The sequence below is a fragment of the Xenopus laevis genome, chromosome 9_10L (assembly GCF_017654675.1).
Source record: "Xenopus laevis strain J_2021 chromosome 9_10L, Xenopus_laevis_v10.1, whole genome shotgun sequence".
Classification (NCBI taxonomy): Eukaryota; Metazoa; Chordata; class Amphibia; order Anura; family Pipidae; genus Xenopus; species Xenopus laevis.
In genome coordinates this window covers 127429977-127450955 of record NC_054387.1, presented here as the reverse complement: position 1 = coordinate 127450955, position 20979 = coordinate 127429977, and the positions used below count along the sequence as shown (strand labels likewise).

Genomic DNA, 20979 nt, shown 5'->3' with positions numbered 1-20979 from the left:
AGAATAACAAAACAATGTATAAACATGATGCATTCCCAGGACACTGTCTTTCCTATCCACCAAACTCATAACATTCAGCATGAAGGACACAGAGAATGCATGGGACTTAATTTATGTGCAAAAATGTAATGGTGTAAGTTGATGTGTCTGTCCTACATAGAGGACCTTTATGCAGATATTATATTTTGCAATAGAACCTGGGCTTTTTTGTTTTTTTTGGGTGGTCGGTCTGCTGCCTTTCAGATGCTACATAAGCTCATAAGATATATTTTGTTATCCATTAGGATATAACATCAGATTACTCACCTTGCAAATTATTTGGTATTTCTTCCTTTTTGCCAATGTTATTTTCTTCTATTGTAGTAGGGGGTGAGTAATCTATGGGGGGTACACTGATTAAGTGAGCAGAACAGTGACACAGTGGGTGGGCTAGGATTTTGGGTTCAATGTCATCCAGGACACTATCTGCAAGGAGGTCGCCTTTTCTCCCTATATTTGTGTAGGGTACTGTTTTGACATATCGTGTTATCATTAATTATAGAATAAATCAATGTTTCTTTTTTTCATAGAATTACATTGGAATTATTGAATTCATGTTTTGATCATCCAAATAGATAAGCTATTGTATATGATAATAGAAGTCATAAACTGCATTATGGGTTATAGAGAGAAGCAAACTGTTCCCTTTAGTTTGAAGAGCAATTATCTTAATATGGGCTAGTAGACCTGTAGCAAACTTTGTATATTGTATTATATTTTATATTTACATTTTAGTTTCAGTTTGTTTCTTTTTTCAATTAATCAAGTGATCTTTAGAAAATGATTATAAAGTAAAATATATTTAATTTCCCATATCCACTAAGGAAATTTATTTTTGTAACTTTAGAAGGTGAATTCTTAATTCTAATGTATTAGTATGCAATTACACACATACTTACAAATAGTAGTTAGGTGGAAATGATCCATCAAGTTCAACCTTTCTAAATAAATTCCATATATTTATACATGCATAGACAGACTTATCTACATGCTTACTATTTAAACAAAACAGGGATTGTTTGTCCATATATTGTAATATATTTAAGATGGCCAACTATGTCAAAGTAATCCCATATCTGGCCAGTCCTATGCTCAACTTTCACTGATTCATTAAGAATTGTACTCCATCGTTATGCATTTTACACTGGGACCAAGTTTTACCTGCAACTTACTTGCCGCTGTTAAAACTCCCAAAACTTGGTTGCCCTTTTGTTGGCCACCACTTCATTCACCTGCCTATAGCTGGAAAGGGTGGGAGCTAGCTGGCCACTGCTCCTGTATAAACTAGAACAAACAAGGGAAAGACCAGGGACTGGCAAAAAATAAAATGCTCATGTAGATATTGTGCATGGACTTCTAGGAAAGAAGGTGTAGGTCAAATAGAGGGTTTATAATTTCAATGTGTAAATGCTTAATTTGCTATTAAAATACCTGTGTCCTCTCTAAGCTACATATAAGATTAGCTGTATATTATACTTTTTAAAAATAGCAGTTTCTGTCAATTTCAATTTCGTAAAATAGAATTTTTTTTTTTAAATCTGTTCATGGAGTTGATTATCTGAACAATAATCTGTAGAATAAACCCTTAAAAAATATAACCTTAGTAACTTTGATATTCAAAATGTAATTCATATGCCCTATACCAATAAATGTAATAATTAACTTTTTAAAGTTTATATATGTTCTTTCTTTTCCATATACTTATTGTATTTTAGTATATAACAGATTTACATTCAATCATGTATTACGTAATTGGGAGAGAATACCCAGTAATACTTTACATTTATATTATAGATTTGTTTATCTATATGAATCCTCCTAGGACCCAGTATTATTTTTTACTGTTTAAATAAAATAATGGTCCTTATGATATTAGACCTGCTGCCCCTTAAGATAGTCAGTGCCAATCAAGTATAGGGCAACTCGTCTTTGACACCAGAATTGAAAATATATTTTACATGATCTACCTAGATTGATTAGTAGATGTGATGTCATAATTTGATCATGCTTTCTTTCCATATTTTTGTTCAATTGTAGGCTGGCACAAACCGGACTTCACTCCAAAATATGATGCAGTTTATTAAACAAAAAAGAACATCTCAAAAAGTAGCCTTACATGCTTTGTGCTTGTGGGCACTTAATCATATGCTAAGGATATTCTGCACAGACAGTGGTTTATAAATGGAAACAAACCAATCAGAAAAGTACTTTGAACAGCCAATCAGAAAGGTTAGTATATATATATATATATATATATATATATATATATAAATATATATATATATATATATATATATATATATATATATATATATATATAATTGCGTTGTCCAGGAATATAAGGCTATACAATAAGTACAAACGTTAAAAGCTTAAAATTCATATTTCTACAAAATAGAGAAATTCTAATAGTTAAATGATTGTATAAAAATAGTATTGCAGTTAAGGTGACAGTTTTAGTATTTTCAGAGTTATTCAAGGTTTAAAGTATTAGGAATATTTTTAGACAAATTCTCAATTTTTTTTATACAAAACATCTATTTAGCTTCTTGTTTAATAAGTCTATCCAATGTATTTCCACCTCTAATGTGTAACAAAACCTTTTCTATGCCATATCTAGTATAGGTTAATTGAAAACAACTAGACTTGCGGAGCAATCATTGAAGAAGTTTCACTACTCATCCGAGCAGCTTCTTCAGTTCAACTGGGAAATTCTCAGCATATAAACTCTTCCACTAATCCAATCACAATGGCACATTATAACTCTTCAGAGAGGTGACATCTGAAATTTACTGAGGTGTTGATTCTGTGTAGTTACTGTGATAGGATTATCCAATGTGTCATGTAACTCCTAGAAACAGGTGTTACTAGGGAGTATTCATGCAACTCTCACAAATAACACCTGTTACTGTAACACCTGTTAAACGAAATCCCTGATTTTTGGATTATCAAACGCAAATCACAATGTCATGAAACAATTTTAGGGACATCTGCCTTTGACTTCTACATGACCTTGACAGGTTTGAGATGGATTATTTTTGGATTCAGAGTTTTAGAAGCTTTGGTGTGCAATAAAATCTCTAAAAATTATACTTTTTTCCATTAAAAGTTCATGTTTTCCCTTTAAAAAGCTTGACCAGATAAAGGCCCCCTAAATAAACCCAGTAGGATTTGATTGTCACCAATGAGGATTAATTATATCTTAGTTGCAATAAAGTACCATGTACTGTTTTATTAAAAGGAAATCATTTTAGATTTGATTGAAAAGGAGTCTATAGGAGATAACCTTTGTGTGTTTTTATTAGCTGAATGCTCGAGCACGAAAGCTTGAATGTTATTAAATGGTGCCCTTGTTGATAATAATGGACTTCATAAAGAGAAAAGTGTGGCATAGTTACATAGTTAAATTGGGTTGAAAAAGACAAAGTCCATCAAGTTCAACCCCTCCAAATGAAAACCCAGCATCCATACACACACCCCTCCCTACTTTTAATTAAATTCTATATACCCATATCTATACTAACTATAGAGTTTAGTATCACAATAGCCTTTGATATTATGTCTGTCCAAGAAATCATCCAAGTCCCTCTTATAGTCATTAACTGAATCAGCATCACAACATCACCCGGCAGTGCATTCCCCAACCTCACTGTCCTGACTGTGATGAACCACCTACATTGCTTCAAATGAAAGTTCTTTTCTTCTAGTCTAAAGGGGAGGCCTCTGGTACGGTGATCCACTTTATGGGTAAAAAGGTCCCCTGCTATTTGTCTGTAATGTCCTCTAATGTACTTGTAAAGTGTAATCATGTCCCCTCGCAATCGCCTTTTTTCCAGAGAAAACAACCCCAACCTCGACAGTCTCCCCTCATAATTTAACTCTTCCCTCCCTCTAACCAGTTTAGTTGCACTTAGTCTCTGCATTCTCTCCAGCTCATTTATATCCCTCTTAAGGACTGGAGTCCAAAACTGCCCCATACTCCAGATGAGGCCTCACCAGGGACCTATAAAGAGGCAGAATTATGTTTTCATCCCTTGAGTTAATGCCCTTTTTTATACAAGACAGAACTTTATTTGCTTTAGTAGCCACAGAATGACACTGCCCAGAATTAGACAACGTGTTATCTACAAAGACCCCTAGATCCTTCTCATTTAAGGAAACTCCCAACACACTGCCATTTAGTGTATAACTTGCATTTATATTATTTTTGCCAAAGTGCATAACCTGCATTTATCAACATTGAACATGAAACATTGCCTTGTCCCTTGCTTAATTAAAGCCCCTTTTTATTGAATTGCTGCCAAAGTTTAAATCTATTAGTTGTGTCCAGCCAACCTGATCAATTTTAGCTTAAAGCTAAGAGGCCCATTAACTATCAAATAGATTTTTTCAGAATCTCTAAAAATGTGTGGTTTTCCTATTTTTAAAAGTTCTAAAAATGATTTACTAAGTATAAAAACCACAAAACCCTCTTATATAAAACTTCCCCAGTTTAAACTTGTAGAGGTCCTTTAAAAATCAATGGGAGCTGCCCTGATTCTACTGAATTGTTTTTTAAATACTTTGGTCTTTAAGAAGTTATTTTTTCACTAGCAATAGTCTGAAAAACTCAAATTTGTATATGTTTTAAAGGTATTCACATTTTTTCATGACATGCGTAGTTTTAGAGAAAGTATGTGATAAAAATTTGCAAAAAGCCATTTTAAGTAACACTTTTATTACATTGTCCCTAAGGAGAGCTGGGGGGGGGGATGCGGTTGAGGAGGGGTGGGAGGATCTCTGTACTAGCCCCAGATGTTTAATACAGAGGAGGTTGCTTCCACTACAATAATGAGCTCTGTGTAAACAAGCTGTCCTCCCTCATTTGTTGCCTATGTCTAATGTTTACATACAAGAATGAATTCATTCTACATGGAGTTTAACTAATAATGGTCCTATACGACTCTCATGATTGTCCTGAAGAAGCAGAAAGTTGAAAATGAACGTTTCATAGTTTGTCTTATTTAGTCAAGAAATAACAACCATATATATTTATGAATATAAAAAGGCATGCCTATTTTCCTGCATTACCATCTTTTCTACCCACTTAACTTTAATAGGGATAATTACTAAACCTCAAATTTATCTGGTCGGGTTTTTTGGGGCAAAACTCAAGGTTTTCAGGTTTTCTCAAACTCAAATTTTTCGAGATTTATAAAAGCCTGATGCAGCAAAAAGTCTGAATCTGAAAATCCGCCATCTCAGATCTGCAGAGGTTGTAAATAAGTCAATGACAGAGGTCTCTATCCTAATTGTAAGTTATTATGGCTTGTGCTGGGTTTAGCCTGAAAATATAATCATTTCTGGCTTTTTGGGCAAAAATCCAAAAAAATCGTATGATTCAGGGAAAATTCCCGAAAAAATGGTATGATATAATTTTTCATATGAATGTTTGGGTTTGGTTGTGTTTTTTTTATTAAAATAATGAGATAAAACTGGATTTGAGTAAATAACCCCTTATATACCATTATGTACATTACATAAAAAGAAGAACATGGAAATTTACATTTTCATCCATTGTACTAGGAGGTGAGAGATCTTTGGGAGCAGATAATTAAATATTAAAATGTAGGATTTGCATACCAAGTATATACCCACTTTGGATGGCTTTTTAATGCTGTTAATGATTAATGCTATTTCTGAGAAACCAACTTTAGGGGGCACATTTACTATTGGTCGAATATTGAGGGTTAATTAACCCTCAATATTCGACTATCGAATTTAAATCCTTCGACTTTGAGTATCGTTTTTGTTGTGCGTCTTTTATTTTATTTTTTTGACGCACAACACCATACAAGTCTATGGGCATCATTTCCGTGTCGAAACAAGGCAAAAAAATTTGCCCATCCCTATCATACAATAGTCCCATTTGTAAGGATTTAATTTGGATATCTATTTTTGTCTTAAATCATTTAGGGGCCGATTCACTAAGCTCGAGTGAAGGATTCGAATGAAAAATACTTCGAATTTCGAAGTATTTTTTTGGTACTTCGACCATCGAATGGGCTACTTCGACCTTCGACTACGACCTTCGACTTCGATTCGAACGATTCAAACTAAAAATCGTTCGACTATTCGACCATTCGATAGTCGAAGTACTTTCCCTTTAAAAAAAACTTCGACCCCCTACTTCGGCAGATAAAACGTACCGAAGTCAATGTTAGCCTATGGGGAAGGTCCCCATAGGCTTGCTAAACTTTTTTTGATCGAAGGATTTTCCTTCGATCGTTGGATTAAAATCCTTCGAATTTAATCGTTCGATCGAACGAAAAATCCTTCGATCGATTGAACGAACGTTTAGCGCTAAATCCTTCGACTTCGATATTCGAAGTCGAAGGATTTCAATTCGAGGGTCGAATTTCGAAGTATTTTTTACTTCGAAATTCGACCCTTAGTGAATCTGCCCCTTAATATCAATATCAATAAACCCGACTACATGGTACTATTTAATGAAAAAACAACTTCACATTTTTCAGGATTTATTATCCCCTGTAAAAAGTTTGAATCCAAAAATCTGGCATCTCAGACCTGCCGAGGTTGAATACTGTATTAGACAATGGGAGAAGTCCTGAAGATATCCTGATCTGCACTGGGTTTCCTGCAATAATTCGAATATTTGGTAGCTTTTGGGTATAAAATAAAAAAATCTGATTTTTTCACAATTTTTTTAGTTTTTTCCCGCACACGTGTGGATTTGGTCGGTGTAGTTTTCACTATTTTGATAAGTTACCCCCTAACTGTAGCTTGTAAGATAACAATAGCCTTGGATATTATGTTTGCTCAATAAATCATTGAAGTCTCTCCTAAAGTTATTAATAGAAAGTTAATTTCCTTAAATCTAAACATGTTACATAATATTTATGGATCTTTTGTATTTTAAGAAAAATAACATAGGAAATGCTTAGGACTAATGCTTTAGAATATTATTATAGAATAAATCAGTTCTTTGAATTTATAATCATTGAAAATGAATGCATTCATGTGTTTGAGCAGATATAAAATCTACTGTAGGAGTTATTTACTTTCCTTGCAGTGCCAATGCTAGAGCATTAAGAGGAAAAATGACATGTCCCTTAGTACTCATTTAACAATCACGTGTGTCCCAGAGACTGCGCAACTTTGCACCTTGTGCTGGATTGAAAATTCAGGGTGAGGTTTAGACCATCCTGGGGCACAGGCCAACCCTGTACTTCACAACTGCCACATGGCATGAGGTAAGGACAGGACCTTGTTGTGCCCTGCATCTCCTCTTCCACTTCTTAACATGACTGACAAGTTAGGGTTCGGGTGGGGGAGTGGGTGCATTAAAAGAAGTTATACAGGTATGGAATTATAAATTACAGGATGCAAATATTTTGAAACATGATTCAAACCTCTTTAGAAAATGTTATATCTCACCTTTGATAGTTTCTGTTTTTTGCTCTTTCTCATCATCCTCTTCATGCTTATTGATAGCATTATCTGAATGAATTTTAGGAAAAATAACCAAATGAAAGCATTACAATTTCATTGGCATCAGCCTCTCTTCAAAATAACGCATTCTGTCTATCTATTATGATCATGCCTTACCCCTTCTCCTTTCTATGTCATTTAATATTCTATTGGCTGTATTACAAAATATTAAACTATAGGATCATTAAAGTTACTATTGAGGCTACCCTTGATCATATACAATGAGACTATCTTCATTCAAACAGACGTAAGGCAACAAATTTTAGGCAGTTATTTATCAAAATCTCTCATTATTTTCTGAAATCTACTCTGACCGAATGGGTTATTTCCTCAAATTTATCATTACATTTTCCAGAAAATGTCCTAAAAAAAACTTGTGAAAAATGTGAATTGTACTAATTTTTTCAGATTTTCTGCCCAAAAACTCAGATTTTTTGGGATTTTTGCCTGAAACCCACAAAATCCTCAGATAATTTCACAAAACCCTGTGCAGATCATGATATGTTTGGGACTATTCCCATTGACTTATATACAACCACGAATCGTCTAAGATGCCAGATTTTCAGATACTGATGTTTTCCATACTCAGGGTATACTAAATCCAGAAAAATTTTAGTTTGTTTCCCACTCAAGATATAGATTTTATAATAAAAAAAAACAAAATTTTTTCAAGTTTTTAGCATTGAGAATTTAATAAATAACACCCTTGGATTGCATTTGTTATCACTGCAATTACTGACTGGGCATTTCCGAAGCACAAAGAGCTGGTGCTTTTACAAACAAGGGGGCAATGAAATCATAAATACAAATATATACAAACTATCATTGCATTATAAAAAAAGTTATTATATTCTTGTAGGAGAAGAAAACACAGTTGTAATACTGTCCTTATATTCTGATCTATAAAAACAGTAGTTCTCGGTAATGCTTTGCAGCAACACTGAGCTTTATCATTTCATTACTCTAGTCTTGTTCTCCAATGCGTAGTGCATGCAGAGAAAAGGAATTTGGATAATTATTTTTCACAATGTAAGAAACATTTCTAGCTCAGAAGAAAACACATTTATATGTCAAACCTTTAGTAATGTTTTACTAAGAGATAACTATCATTACCACATGGTAAAATTTACAAGGCTTTATAAATCAGCCCCTAAGTAACTGACCTTGTAAATTACCTGTGATTTCTTCCTTTACTTCCATTGTGCCAAAATTTGAGGGATCTATGGGAGCAAACAATTACAGTGTATGTAATTTAAAGAGGACCCGTCACCCAAAAAAATTATTCAAAATCCTATTTTATAACATTAGTCAAGCAAAATGAACTTTAATTACAAAATATAAATGATTTGACTCTTGTTGTGCATGTAAAAATTGTTGCATGTCAAAATTATTTTGATGCCCATTGGCTTCAATTCATTTTTCAAATTTCTTCGCAGTTTCGCAAATTTTTTCGACATAGTGAAAAGGGACAGATTTGCCCATCACTACTTCAGTGTAAACAAGTTCTCGTGTCTCACATGAATCCTGTATGTCAAGTTTACCGTTATGATGAAGCTTATTCTATGGTGGGGTGAACTGAGAATAAAATGAGCTGTTTTATGCCACAATTGTCCAGAAGAACCAGAATTGTAGAAAATGAAAGTACTTTCGGTGTCACCGTTTGCCTAGTTTAGTGCAAGAATAACAAAACAATGTATAAACATGATGCATTCCCAGGACACTGTCTTTCCTATCCACCAAACTCATAACATTCAGCATGAAGGACACAGAGAATGCATGGGACTTAATTTATGTGCAAAAATGTAATGGTGTAAGTTGATGTGTCTGTCCTACATAGAGGACCTTTATGCAGATATTATATTTTGCAATAGAACCTGGGCTTTTTTGTTTTTTTTGGGTGGTCGGTCTGCTGCCTTTCAGATGCTACATAAGCTCATAAGATATATTTTGTTATCCATTAGGATATAACATCAGATTACTCACCTTGCAAATTATTTGGTATTTCTTCCTTTTTGCCAATGTTATTTTCTTCTATTGTAGTAGGGGGTGAGTAATCTATGGGGGGTACACTGATTAAGTGAGCAGAACAGTGACACAGTGGGTGGGCTAGGATTTTGGGTTCAATGTCATCCAGGACACTATCTGCAAGGAGGTCGCCTTTTCTCCCTATATTTGTGTAGGGTACTGTTTTGACATATCGTGTTATCATTAATTATAGAATAAATCAATGTTTCTTTTTTTCATAGAATTACATTGGAATTATTGAATTCATGTTTTGATCATCCAAATAGATAAGCTATTGTATATGATAATAGAAGTCATAAACTGCATTATGGGTTATAGAGAGAAGCAAACTGTTCCCTTTAGTTTGAAGAGCAATTATCTTAATATGGGCTAGTAGACCTGTAGCAAACTTTGTATATTGTATTATATTTTATATTTACATTTTAGTTTCAGTTTGTTTCTTTTTTCAATTAATCAAGTGATCTTTAGAAAATGATTATAAAGTAAAATATATTTAATTTCCCATATCCACTAAGGAAATTTATTTTTGTAAACTAGTTATATATTATAATAAAATGATATATTGTTATATGCATATACAGTGTTTTTTTAGTAGCAGTATGCAACAATCCCTGTTTTGTTTAAAGGGTAAGGCATTTTTCATTAGCAGTATGCACAAAATGTTTATGTCTTAAATATATTGATAATGGGCTGAGTGCAGAGGACTCTTGTAATTGTCTATATACATATACACATATATATATACAAACAATTACAGAATTTGAAGTTGAATCTAAATGGCTAACATTTTCTAGAAAGACTTCTAAAATAAATTAGGGGGCATTGTTACCTCTTTTTAACATTATAAAAAAATAAACATTTACCTTTGGAAGGTTCTGTGTTTTCTTCTTTCCTTTCGGCTTCATCTACCATTTCTATGAAAAAAGATTGCAAAATAAAGTATTTACATACTGAATTCAAAAACCCTATTTATATGGACTACAATTTCTTTCCTAGAAGTCCATGCACAATATCTCGATGCACATTTTTTTGTTGGTGATACTGATTTAAACATTTACTTTTGGAAGGTTCTGTATTTTCTTCTTTCCTTCCAGCTCCTTTCTCATTCATTGCATCTACTGTTTCTATGAAAAAATAAATTGCAAAATAAAGCACTTACATATTGAATTCATAAATTGTATTTATATGGCCTACAATGCCTTTCCTATAAGTCCATGCACGATATTTCCATGCACATTTCTCATTATGGTAATACTGAATTAAACTGTAAACATTTACCTTTGGAAACTTCTGGGTTTTCTTCTTTCCATTCAGCTCCATTCTCATTCATTGCAACATCATCTACTGTTACTATGAAAAAATGCAAAAAAAAGCACTTACATATTTAATTCATAAACCCTATTACAAGGCCCTCAATTTCTTTCTTAGAAGTTCATGCACAATTTCTACATGCACATTTCTCAATTTGGTGATACTGAAGGAAACATTTATCTTTGGAAGGTTCTGGTTTTCTTCTTTCCTTTCAGCTACTTCATTCAAAATTAAGTAGTTAGAGGTGCACATCATAATACAGTAATAATTATTTGGTGCTCACAACACCATACAAGTCTATGGGCGTAATTTCCATGTCAAAACAAGGCAAAAAAATTTGCCCATCCCTATCATACAATAGTCCCATTTGTAAGGATTTAATTTGGATATCTATTTTTGTCTTAAATCATTTAAACATTCAATAAACCCAACTACATGGTACTATTTTATTAATACAGAAATAAAGAAAACAATTTAAATTATTTTTTAATTAATTTAGAAAAATTGAGTTTCTTTAAGATGGCTTTCTTGTAATTTTGAGCTTTCTGGATAATGAGTTTTCAGATAACTGATCCTATACCTGCATAAAATTATGTGTACATACATATGCATACTAAGGGGGTTACTTATTAAAGTCCGAATGCCAAAAACTCAAAAAATTCTAGTTTTTTTAACTAGAAAATCCTAGTTTTTAGCGGAAAAAAAAAAACCCAAATTTTTCAGGATTTATTATCCCCCTTAGGATGTAAAAAGTTTGAATCCAAAAATCTGGCATCTCATACCTGCCGAGGTTGAATACTGTATTAGACAATGGGAGAAGTCCCGAAGATATCCTGATCTGCACTGGGTTTCCTGCAATAATTTGAATATTTGGTGGTTTTTGGGCATAAAATCTAAAAAAAATCTGATTTTTTCACCATTTTTTTTTAGTTTTTTCCAGCACGCGTGTGGATTTGGTTGGTGTAGTTTTCACTATTTTGATAATTTACCCCCTAACTGTAGCTTGTAAGATAACAATAGCCTTGGATATTATGTTTGCTCAATAAATCATTGAAGCCTCTCCTAAAGTTATTAATAGAAAGCTAATTTTTTTAAATCTAAACATGTTACATGATATTTATGGATCTTTTGTATTTTAAGAAAAAGAACATAGGAAATGCTTAGGACTAATGCTTTAGAATATAATTATAGAATAAATCAGTTCTCTGAATTTATAATCACATTAAAATGAATGCATTCATGTGTTTGAGCAAATATAAAATCTACTGTAGGAGTTATTTACTTTCCTTGCAGTGCCAATGCTAGAGAATTAAGGGGAAAAATGACATGTCCCTTAGTACTCATTTAACAATCACATGTGTCCCAGACACACTTTGCACCTTGTGCTGGATTGAAAATTCAGGGTGAGGTTTAGACCGTCCTGGGGCACAGGCCAACCCTGTACTTCACAACTGTCACATGGAATGAGGTAAGGACAGGACCTTGTTGTGCCCTGCATCTCCTCTTCCACTTCTGAACATGACTGACAAGTTAGGGTTCGGGTGGGGGAGTGGGTTCATTAAAAGAAGTTATACAGGTATGGAATTATAAATTACAGAATGCAAATATTTTGAAACATGATTCAAACCTCTTTAGAAAATGTTATATCTCACCTTTGGTAGTTTCTGTTTTTTGTTCTTTCTCATCATCCTCTTCATGCTTATTGATAGCATTATCTGAATGAAATTTAGGAAAAATAACCAAATGAAAGCATTACAATTTCATTGGCATCATCCTCTCTTCAAAATAACGCATTCTGTCTATCTATTATGATCATGCCTTTCCCCTTCTCCTTTCTATGTCATTCACATTGACTTATATACAACCATACAACCTTATATACAACCATACTCAGGGTATACTAAATCCAGAAATTTTTTTGTTTTTTTCCCACTTAAAATATAGATTTTATAATAAAAAACCCTATAATTTTTCAACTTTTTAGCATTCAGACTTTAATAAATAACACCCTTGGATTGCATTTGTTATCACTGCAATTACTGACTGGGCATTTACCAAGCACAAAGAGCTGGTGCTTTTACAAACAAAGGGGCAATAAAATCCTAAATGCAAATATATACAAACTATCATTGCATTATAAAACAAGTCATTATATTCTAGTAGGAGAAGAAAGCACAGTTGAATACTGTCCTTATATTCTGATCTATAAAAACAGTAGTTCTCGGTAATTTTTTGCAACAACACTGAGCTTTATCATCTCATTACTCTAGTCTTGTTCTCCAATGCGTAGTGCATACAGAGAAAAGGAATTTGGATAATTATTTTTCACAATGTAAGAAACATTTCTACCTCAGAAGAAAACACATTTATATGTCAAACCTTTAGTAATGTTTTACTGAGAGATAACTATCATTACCACATGGTAACATTTAACAAGGCTTTATAAATCAGCCCCTAAGTAACTGACCTTGTAAATTACCTGTGATTTCTTCCTTTGCTTCCATTGTGCCAAAATTTGAGGGATCTATGGGAGCAAACAATTATGTAATTTAAAGAGGACCCGTCACCCCAAAAAATTATTCAAAATTCTATTTTATCACATTAGTCAAGCAAAATTAACTTTATTAACAAAATATAAATGATTTGAACCTTGTCGTTCGTGTAAAAATTGTCACTCACATCAAAATTATTTTGATGCCCATTGGCTTCAATGCATTTTTCGAATTTTTTCGCAGTTTCGCAAATTTTTCGGCAAAGTGAAGAGGGACAGATTTTCCCATCACTACTTCCGTGTTAACAAGTTCTCGTGTCTCACATGAATCCTGTATGTCACGTTTACCGTTATGATGAAGCTTATTCTATGGGGGGGTGAACTGAGAATAAAATGAGCTGTTTTATGCCACAATTGTCCAGAAGAACCAGAATTTTAGAAAATGAAAGTACTTTCGGTGTCACCGTTTGCCTAGTTTAGTGCAAGAATAACAAAACAATTTATAAACATTATGCATTCCCAGGACACTGTCCTATCCACCAAACTCATAACATTCAGCATGAAGGACACAGAGCACGCATGGGACTTAATTTATGTGCAAAAATGTAATGGTGTAAGTTGATGTGTCTGTCCTACATAGAGGACCTTTATGCACATATTATATTTTGCAATAGAACCTGGGCTATTTTGGGTGGTCGGTCTGCTGCCTTTCAGACGCTATACAAGCTTATAAGATATATTTTGTATATTATTAGGATATAACATCAGATTACTCACCTTGCAAATTATTTGGTATTTCTTCCTTTTTGCCAATGTTATTTTCTTCTATTGTAGTAGGGGGTGAGTAATCTATGGGGGGTACACTGATTAAGTGAACAGAACAGTGACACAGTGGGTGGGCTAGGATTTTGGGTTCAATGTCATCCAGGACACTATCTGCAAGGAGGTCACTTTTTCTCCCTATATTTGTGTAGGGTACTGTTTTGACATATCATGTGTTATCATTAATTATAGAATAAATAAATGTTTCTTTTATTCATAGAATTACATTGGAATTATTGAATTCATGATTTGATCAACCAAATATATAAGTTATTGTATATGATAATAGAAGTCATAAACTGCATTATGGGTTATAGAGAGAGGCAAACTGTTCCCTTTAGTTTGAAGAGCAATTATCTTAATATGGGCTAGTAGACCTGTAGCAAACTTTGTATATTGTATTATATTTTATATTTACATTTTAGTTTCAGTTTGTTTCTTTTTTCAATTAATCAAGTGATCTTTAGAAAATGATTATAAAGTAAAATATATTTAATTTCCCATATCCACTAAGGAAATTTATTTTTGTAAACTAGTTATATATTATAATAAAATGATATATTGTTATATGCATATACAGTGTTTTTTTAGTAGCAGTATGCAACAATCCCTGTTTTGTTTAAAGGGTAAGGCATTTTTCATTAGCAGTATGCACAAAATGTTTATGTCTTAAATATATTGATAATGGGCTGAGTGCAGAGGACTCTTGTAATTGTCTATATACATATACATATATATATATATATACAAACAATTACAGAATTTGAAGTTGAATCTAAATGGCTAACATTTTCTAGAAAGACTTCTAAAATAAATTAGGGGGCATTGTTACCTCTTTTTAACATTATGAAAAAAATTTACCTTTGGAAGGTTCTGTGTTTTCTTCTTTCCTTTCGGCTTCATCTACCATTTCTATGAAAAAAAGATTGCAAAATAAAGTATTTACATACTGAAATTATAAACCCTATTTATATGGACTACAATTTCTTTCCTAGAAGTCCATGCACAATATCTAGATGCACATTTTTATGTTGGTGATACTGATTTAAACGTTTACTTTTCGAAGGTTCTGTATTTTCTTCTTTTCTTCCAGCTCCTTTCTCATTCATTGCAACATCATCTACTGTTTCTATGAAAAAATAAATTGCAAAATAAAGCACTTACAGATTTAATTCATAAACGGTATTTATATGGCCTACAATGCCTTTCCTATAAGTCCATGCACGATATTTCCATGCACATTTCTCATTATGGTAATACTGAATTAAACTGTAAACATTTACCTTTGGAAACTTCTGTGTTTTCTTCTTTCCATTCAGCTCCATTCTCATTCATTGCAACATCATCTACTGTTACTATGAAAAAATGCAAAAAAAAAAAGCACTTACATATTTAATTCATAAACCCTATTAAATGGCCCTCAATTTCTTTCTTAGAAGTTCATGCACAATTTCTACATGCGCATTTCTCAATTTGGTGATACTGAATGAAACATTTATCTTTGGAAGGTTCTGGTTTTCTTCTTTCCTTTTAGCTACTTCATTCAAAATTAATTAGTTAGAGGTGCACATCATAATACAGTAATAATTATTTGGTGCTCAGGAGTCCCCTGTGAGATCCCCTAATAATGCACTAAACATTAAGAAAAGCAGTGCACCCAAATTGTAAGATCTAGCTACATGCACATTTATCATTGTGGCAATACTGAATTAAACATTTACCTTTGGAAGGTTCTGTGTTTTCTTCTTTTTTCTTTTTAGTTACATTCTCATTTAAGGCAACATCATATACAATTTCTATGAAAAAAATAGCAAATGAAGCATTTACATATTGAAATTATAAACCCTCTATGTGACCTACACCTTCTTTCCTAGAAGTCCATGCACAATATCTACATGAGCATTTTTTTTTTTGTCAGTCCCTGGTCTTTCACTTGTTTGTTATAGTTTATACAGGAGCAGTGGCCAGCTAGCTCCCACCCTTTCCAGCTATAGGCAGGTGAATAAAGTGGTGGCCAACAAAAGGGCAACCAAGTTTGGGAGTTTTAACAGCGGCAAGTAAGTTGCAGGTAAAACTTGGTCACAGTGTAAAATGCATAACAATGGAGTACAATTCTTAATGAATCAGTGAAAGTTGAGCATAGGACTGGCCAGATATGGGATGACTTTGACATAGTTGGCCATCTTGAATATATTACAATATATGGACAAACAATCCCTGTTTTGTTTAAATAGTAAGCATGTAGATAAGTCTGTCTATGCATGTATAAATATATGGAATTTATTTAGAAAGGTAGAACTTGATGGATCACTGTCCTTTTTCCACCTAACTACTATTTGTAAGTATGTGTGTAATTGCATACTAAAACATTAGAATTAAGAATTCACCTTCTAAAGTTTCTGTGTGTTCTTCTTTTCCATCATCTTTTTCACTCATTGTCATTGTATTATTTTCTGAATGATCTGAGAGAAATATGAATAATATAAAAATACTTGTGTCCTCTCCAAGCTACATACAAGATAAGCTGTATAGTATACTTTTTGAAATAGCAGTTTCTGTCAAGTTCAATTGGGAAAAAAGGAAAAAGATTAAATATTTTGTAGAATATCTGTAGAATAAACCCTTAAAAAATATTACCTTAGTAACTTTAATATTCAAAATTTAATTCATATGCCCTATACCAATAAATATAATAATTAAGTTTTTAAAGTTTATATGTTTTTTCTTTTCCATTTACTTGGGGGCACATTTACTAAGGCTCGAAGTGAATTAAAAGTGAATTTTTGAATTCAAAAACGTTGAATTTCGAAGTTATTTTTGGGTAGTTCGACCAACAAATAGGCCAAATTAGATTTCAACTTTGATTTGAAGTGAAAATGCTTTGACTATTCGACCATTCGATAATCGAAGTACTGTCATTTTAAAAAACTTTGACTTAGACACTTCGCCACCTTAAACCTGCCGAATTGCTATGTTAGCCTATGGGGACCTCCTAGAACCTATAGCCAGTATTTGGCTAAGTTTAGAGAAGTCGAAGGATTTTTTTATAAATTCGTACGATCGTACAATTAAATCATTTGAATCGTTCAATTCGAAGTACGATCGTACGATCTTAAAAATCCTTTGACTTCGAATGTAGGTCTAGCCTATTAGATGGTCGAATTTAGAAGTTTTTTTTTCACTTCGAAATTTGACCCTTGATAAATCTGCCCCTTACTGTATTTTAGTATATAACAGATTTTCATTCAATCATGTATTACGTAATTGGGAGAAAATACCCCGTAATACTTTACATTTATATTATAGATCTGTTTATCTATATGAATCCTCCTAGGACCTAGGATTATTTTTTAATGTTTAGATGTATTAAGTAGCCTTAAAGAATGGTCCTTATGATATTATACCTGCTGCCCCTTAAGATAGTCAGTGCCAATCAAGTATAGGGCAACACGGTCTTTGACACCAGATTTGAAAATATATTTGACATGATCTACCTAAATTGATTTGTAGATGTGATGTTATAATTTGATTATGCTTTCATTTCTTTCCATATTTATGTTCAATTGTAGGCTGGCACAAATCGGACTTCACTCCAAAATATGATGCAGACTTTTAAACAAAAAAGAACATCTCTGTAATAGCCCCAGATGTTTAATACAGAGGAGGTTGCTTCCACTACAATAATGATCTCTGTGTAAACAAGCTGTCCTCCCTCATTTGTTGTCTAAAGTTTACATACAAGAAGGAATTCATTCTACATGGAGTTTAACTAATAATGGCCCTATACGACTCTCATGTCCTGAAGAAGCAGAAAGTTGAAAATTAAAGTTTCATAGTTTGTCTTATTTAGTAAAGAAATAACAACCATATATATTTATGAATATAAAAAGGCATGCCTATTTTCCTCATTGCATTACCATCTTTTCTACCCACTTAACTTTAATAGGGATAATTACTAAACCTCAAATTTATCTGGTCGGGTTTTTTGGGGCAAAACTCAAGGTTTTCAGGTTTTCTCAAACTCAAATTTTTCGAGATTTATAAAAGCCTGATGCAGCAAAAAGTCTGAATCTGAAAATCCGCCATCTCAGATCTGCAGAGGTTGTAAATAAGTCAATGACAGAGGTCTCTATCCTAATTGTAAGTTATTATGGCCTGTGCTCAGTTTAGCCTGAAAATACAATCATTTCTGACTTTTTGGCCAAAAATCCAAAAAAAATGGTATGATTCAGGGAAAATTCCCGAAAAAAATTGTATGATATGATTTTTCATATGAATGTTTGGGTTTGGTTGTGTTTTTTTTATTAAAATAATGAGATAAAATTGGATTTTAGTAAATAACCTCTTAATATACCATTATGTACATTACATAAAAAGAAGAACATGGAAATTTACAATCTCAAAAATAAGATTTAAATTACCAACCTTGCAAAATATTTGATATTTTTTCCTTTTCTTGAGTTTCATTTTCATCCATTGTACTAGGAGGTGAGTGATCTTTGGGAGCACATAATTAAATATTAAAATGTAGGATTTGCATACCAAATATATACCCACTTTGGATGGCTTTTTAATGCTGTTAATGATTAATGCTATTTCTGAGAGACCAACTTTAGGGGGCACATTTACTATTGGTCCAATATTGAGGGTTAATTAACCCTCGATATTCGACTATCGAATTTAAATCGACTAAGAGTATGGTTTTTGTTGTGCGTCTTTTCTTTTTTTTTTTGACGCACAACACCATACAAGTCTATGGGCATCATTTCCGTGTCGAAACAAGGCAAAAAAAATCGCCCATCCCTATCATACAATAGTCCCATTTGTAAGGATTTAATTTGGATATCTATTTTTGTCTTAAATCATTTAATATCAATATCAATAAACCCAACTACATGGTACTATGTTATTAATACAGAAATAAAGAAAACAATTTAAATTATTTTTTAATTAATTTAGAAAAATGGAGGTTCTTTAAGATGGCTTTCTTGTAATTTTGAGCTTTCTGGATAATGAGTTTTCAGATAACTGATCCTATACCTGCATAAAATTATGTGTACATGCACACTAAGGGGGTTACTTATTAAAGTCCGAATGCCAAAATCTCAAAAAATTCTAGTTTTTTTAACTAGAAAATCCTAGTTTTTAATGAAAAAAAACCCTCAAATTTTGTTTGAATCCAAAAATCTGGTATCTCAGACCTGCCGAGGTTGAATACTGTATTAGAAAATGGGAGAAGTCCTGAAGATATCCTGATCTGCACTGGGTTTCCTGCAATAATTCGAATATTTGGTGGTTTTTGGGCATAAAATAAAAAATCCGATTTTTTTCACTATTTTTTTAGTTTTTTCCCGCACACGTGTGGATTTGGTCGGTGTAATTTTCACTATTTTGATAAGTTACCCCCTAACTGTAGCTTGTAAGATAACAATAGCCTTGGATATTATGTTTGCTCAATAAATCATTGAAGTCTCTCCTAAAGTTATTAATAGAAAGTTAATTTCCTTAAATCTAAACATGTTACATGATATTTATGGATCTTTGTATTTTAAGAAAAATAACATAGGAAATGCTTAGGACTAATGCTTTAGAATATTATTATAGAATAAATCAGTTTTCTGAATTTATAATCACATTAAAATGAATGCATTCATGTGTTTGAGCAAATATAAAATCCACTGTAGGGTTCATTTACTTTCCTTGCAGTGCCAATGCTAGAGCATTAAGGGGAAAAATTACATGTCCCTTAGTACTCGTTTAACAATCACATGTGTCCCAGACACACTTTGCACCTTGTGCTGGATTGAAAATTCAGGGTGAGGTTTAGACCATCCTGGGGCACAGGCCAACCCTGTACTTCACAACTGCCACATGGCATGAGGTAAGGACAGGACCTTGTTGTGCCCTGCATCTCCTCTTCCACTTCCTAACGTGACTGACAAGTTAGGGTTCGGGTGGGGGAGTGGGTGTATTAAAAGAAGTTATACAGGTATGGAATTATAAATTACAGGATGCAAATATTTTGAAACATGATTCAAACCTCTTTAGAAAATGTTATATCTCACCTTTGATAGTTTCTGTTTTTTGCTCTTTCTCATCATCCTCTTCATGCTTATTGATAGCATTATCTGAATGAATTTTAGGAAAAATAACCAAATGAAAGCATTACAATTTCATTGGCATCAGCCTCTCTTCAAAATAACGCATTCTGTCTATCTATTATGATCATGCCTTACCCCTTCTCCTTTCTATGTCATTTAATATTCTATTGGCTGTATTACAAAATATTAAACTATAGGATCATTAAAGTTACTATTGAGGCTACCCTTGATCATATACAATGAGACTATCTTCATTCAAACAGACGTAAGGCAACAAATTTTAGGCAGTTATTTATCAAAATCTCTCATTATTTTCTGAAATCTACTCTGACCGAATGGGTTATTTCCTCAAATTTATCATTAAATTTTCCAGAAAATGTCCTAAAAAAAACTTGTGAAAAATGTGAATTGTACTAATTTTTTCAGATTTTCTGCCCAAAAACTCAGATTTTTTGGGATTTTTGCCTGAAAACCACAAAATCCTCAGATAATTTCACAAAACACTGTGCAGATCATGATATGTTTGGGACTATTCCCATTGACTTATATACAACCACGAATCGTCTAAGATGCCAGATTTTCAGATACTGATGTTTTCCATACTCAGGGTATACTAAATCCAGAAAAATTTTAGTTTGTTTTCCACTCAAGATATAGATTTTATAATAAAAAAAACAAAATTTTTTCAAGTTTTTAGCA

The 20979-nt window shown here is 32.7% G+C and overlaps 1 protein-coding gene across 15 annotated transcripts in view; it reads right to left on the bottom strand.

Annotated features, from left to right (window-relative positions):
• Positions 1 to 20979, bottom strand: part of LOC108705602 — a 411717-nt gene that overhangs the window by 30886 nt on the left and 359852 nt on the right. For 14 of the 15 annotated variants that reach the window (XM_041576726.1, XM_041576730.1, XM_041576731.1 and 11 more), the window contains 14 exons: positions 20245 to 20307; positions 18605 to 18676; positions 16567 to 16641; positions 15901 to 15975; positions 15463 to 15534; positions 15237 to 15308; positions 15041 to 15091; positions 13334 to 13390; positions 12519 to 12581; positions 10834 to 10905; positions 10614 to 10679; positions 9514 to 9585; positions 8694 to 8750; positions 7477 to 7539 (listed from right to left, as the gene is read on the bottom strand). In XM_041576726.1, the coding sequence (XP_041432660.1) occupies positions 7477 to 7539; positions 8694 to 8750; positions 9514 to 9585; positions 10614 to 10679; positions 10834 to 10905; positions 12519 to 12581; positions 13334 to 13390; positions 15041 to 15091; positions 15237 to 15308; positions 15463 to 15534; positions 15901 to 15975; positions 16567 to 16641; positions 18605 to 18676; positions 20245 to 20307 (930 nt within the window). Of the gene's footprint in view, positions 1 to 7476; positions 7540 to 8693; positions 8751 to 9513; positions 9586 to 10418; positions 10470 to 10613; positions 10680 to 10833; positions 10906 to 12518; positions 12582 to 13333; positions 13391 to 15040; positions 15092 to 15236; positions 15309 to 15462; positions 15535 to 15900; positions 15976 to 16566; positions 16642 to 18604; positions 18677 to 20244; positions 20308 to 20979 lie in introns of all 15 variants that reach the window. The other variant, XM_041576725.1, reaches the window with a different exon arrangement.